The sequence below is a fragment of the Eimeria tenella genome, genomic scaffold (assembly GCF_000499545.2).
Source record: "Eimeria tenella Houghton genomic scaffold, Eth_scaff2919, whole genome shotgun sequence".
NCBI classification, from domain to species: Eukaryota; Apicomplexa; class Conoidasida; order Eucoccidiorida; family Eimeriidae; genus Eimeria; species Eimeria tenella.
Genome location: NW_013542795.1, coordinates 452 through 1,280, shown reverse-complemented (window position 1 = coordinate 1,280; position 829 = coordinate 452). Strand labels below are relative to the sequence as shown.

At 57.8% G+C, this 829-nt stretch overlaps 1 protein-coding gene across 1 annotated transcript; it reads left to right on the top strand.

The window, feature by feature from the left end:
• Positions 1 to 401: 401 nt before the first annotated feature.
• Positions 402 to 817, top strand: ETH_00042295 (uncharacterized protein; the record flags this gene model as incomplete). Its single annotated transcript, XM_013375622.1, has 1 exon — positions 402 to 817. A coding segment is annotated over one exon (416 nt), but the record flags the coding sequence as incomplete, so codon positions are not given.
• Between the last annotated feature and the right edge of the window lie 12 nt (positions 818 to 829).

Here is an 829-nt window from a genome sequence, read left to right as displayed (position 1 = left end):
GGCAGCTGTACAGACACCTCCCAAAGACATGTGCAGCACAGGTTGCTTCGTGCTGCTACTGCTGCTGCTGCTGCTGCTAAGCGAAAGAGTCAGCTCTTGCTCTCTAATGGCAATACTGAGAATCTCCTCTGCTGCTGCAAGGCGCGTTGCTGCTGCTGCTGCAGTTGCTGCTGCTGCAGCTGCTGCTTCAGTGTCTCCCTCCCCAGCTTCTGAGGCACGAGAAATGATGATCTGCTGATAAGGACTTTCTAAAATGCTGCTGCGCTCTTGCTGCTGCTGGTGCTGCTGCAGCGAAATTTGGACAGACGGCAGCATCAGCCGCAGCCGCAAAGCAATGAGAGACAGGAGATTTTGCCATTCAGGTCCTGCTGCTGCTGCTGCTGCTGCTGCTGCTGCTGCAGGCAGCGCGGCTTCCTGTCCCAATATAAAACCGGATGAAGGCGCCTCTGGAAGCAGCAGGTCGCAAGAAGCCAGCTGCTTCGCAGCAGCAGCCTTGGACGCTGCAGCGAGGCGATCTGCAGCAGCAGCAGCAGCAGCAGCACAGCGAGAGCAGCAGCAACATGTCTACTGGCAAGCAGCAGCACCAGCAGCAGCAGGTACTTTCGCCGAGGCGATGTCACCAAACGAAGCACGAGCAGAAGCAACAGCAGCAGCAGGAGCAGCAGCAGCAGCAGAAACTGCAGCAGCATCAGCAGCAGCAACAGCAGCAGCAGCAGCAACAGCAGCAACAGCAGCAGCATCAAAAGCAGCAGTGGCCCTCCCGACCTGTAACGAAAGTCAGATCAAGAGCCAGCGGAGCCTCTCGGGAACTGCCTGAAAGAGTCCCGGG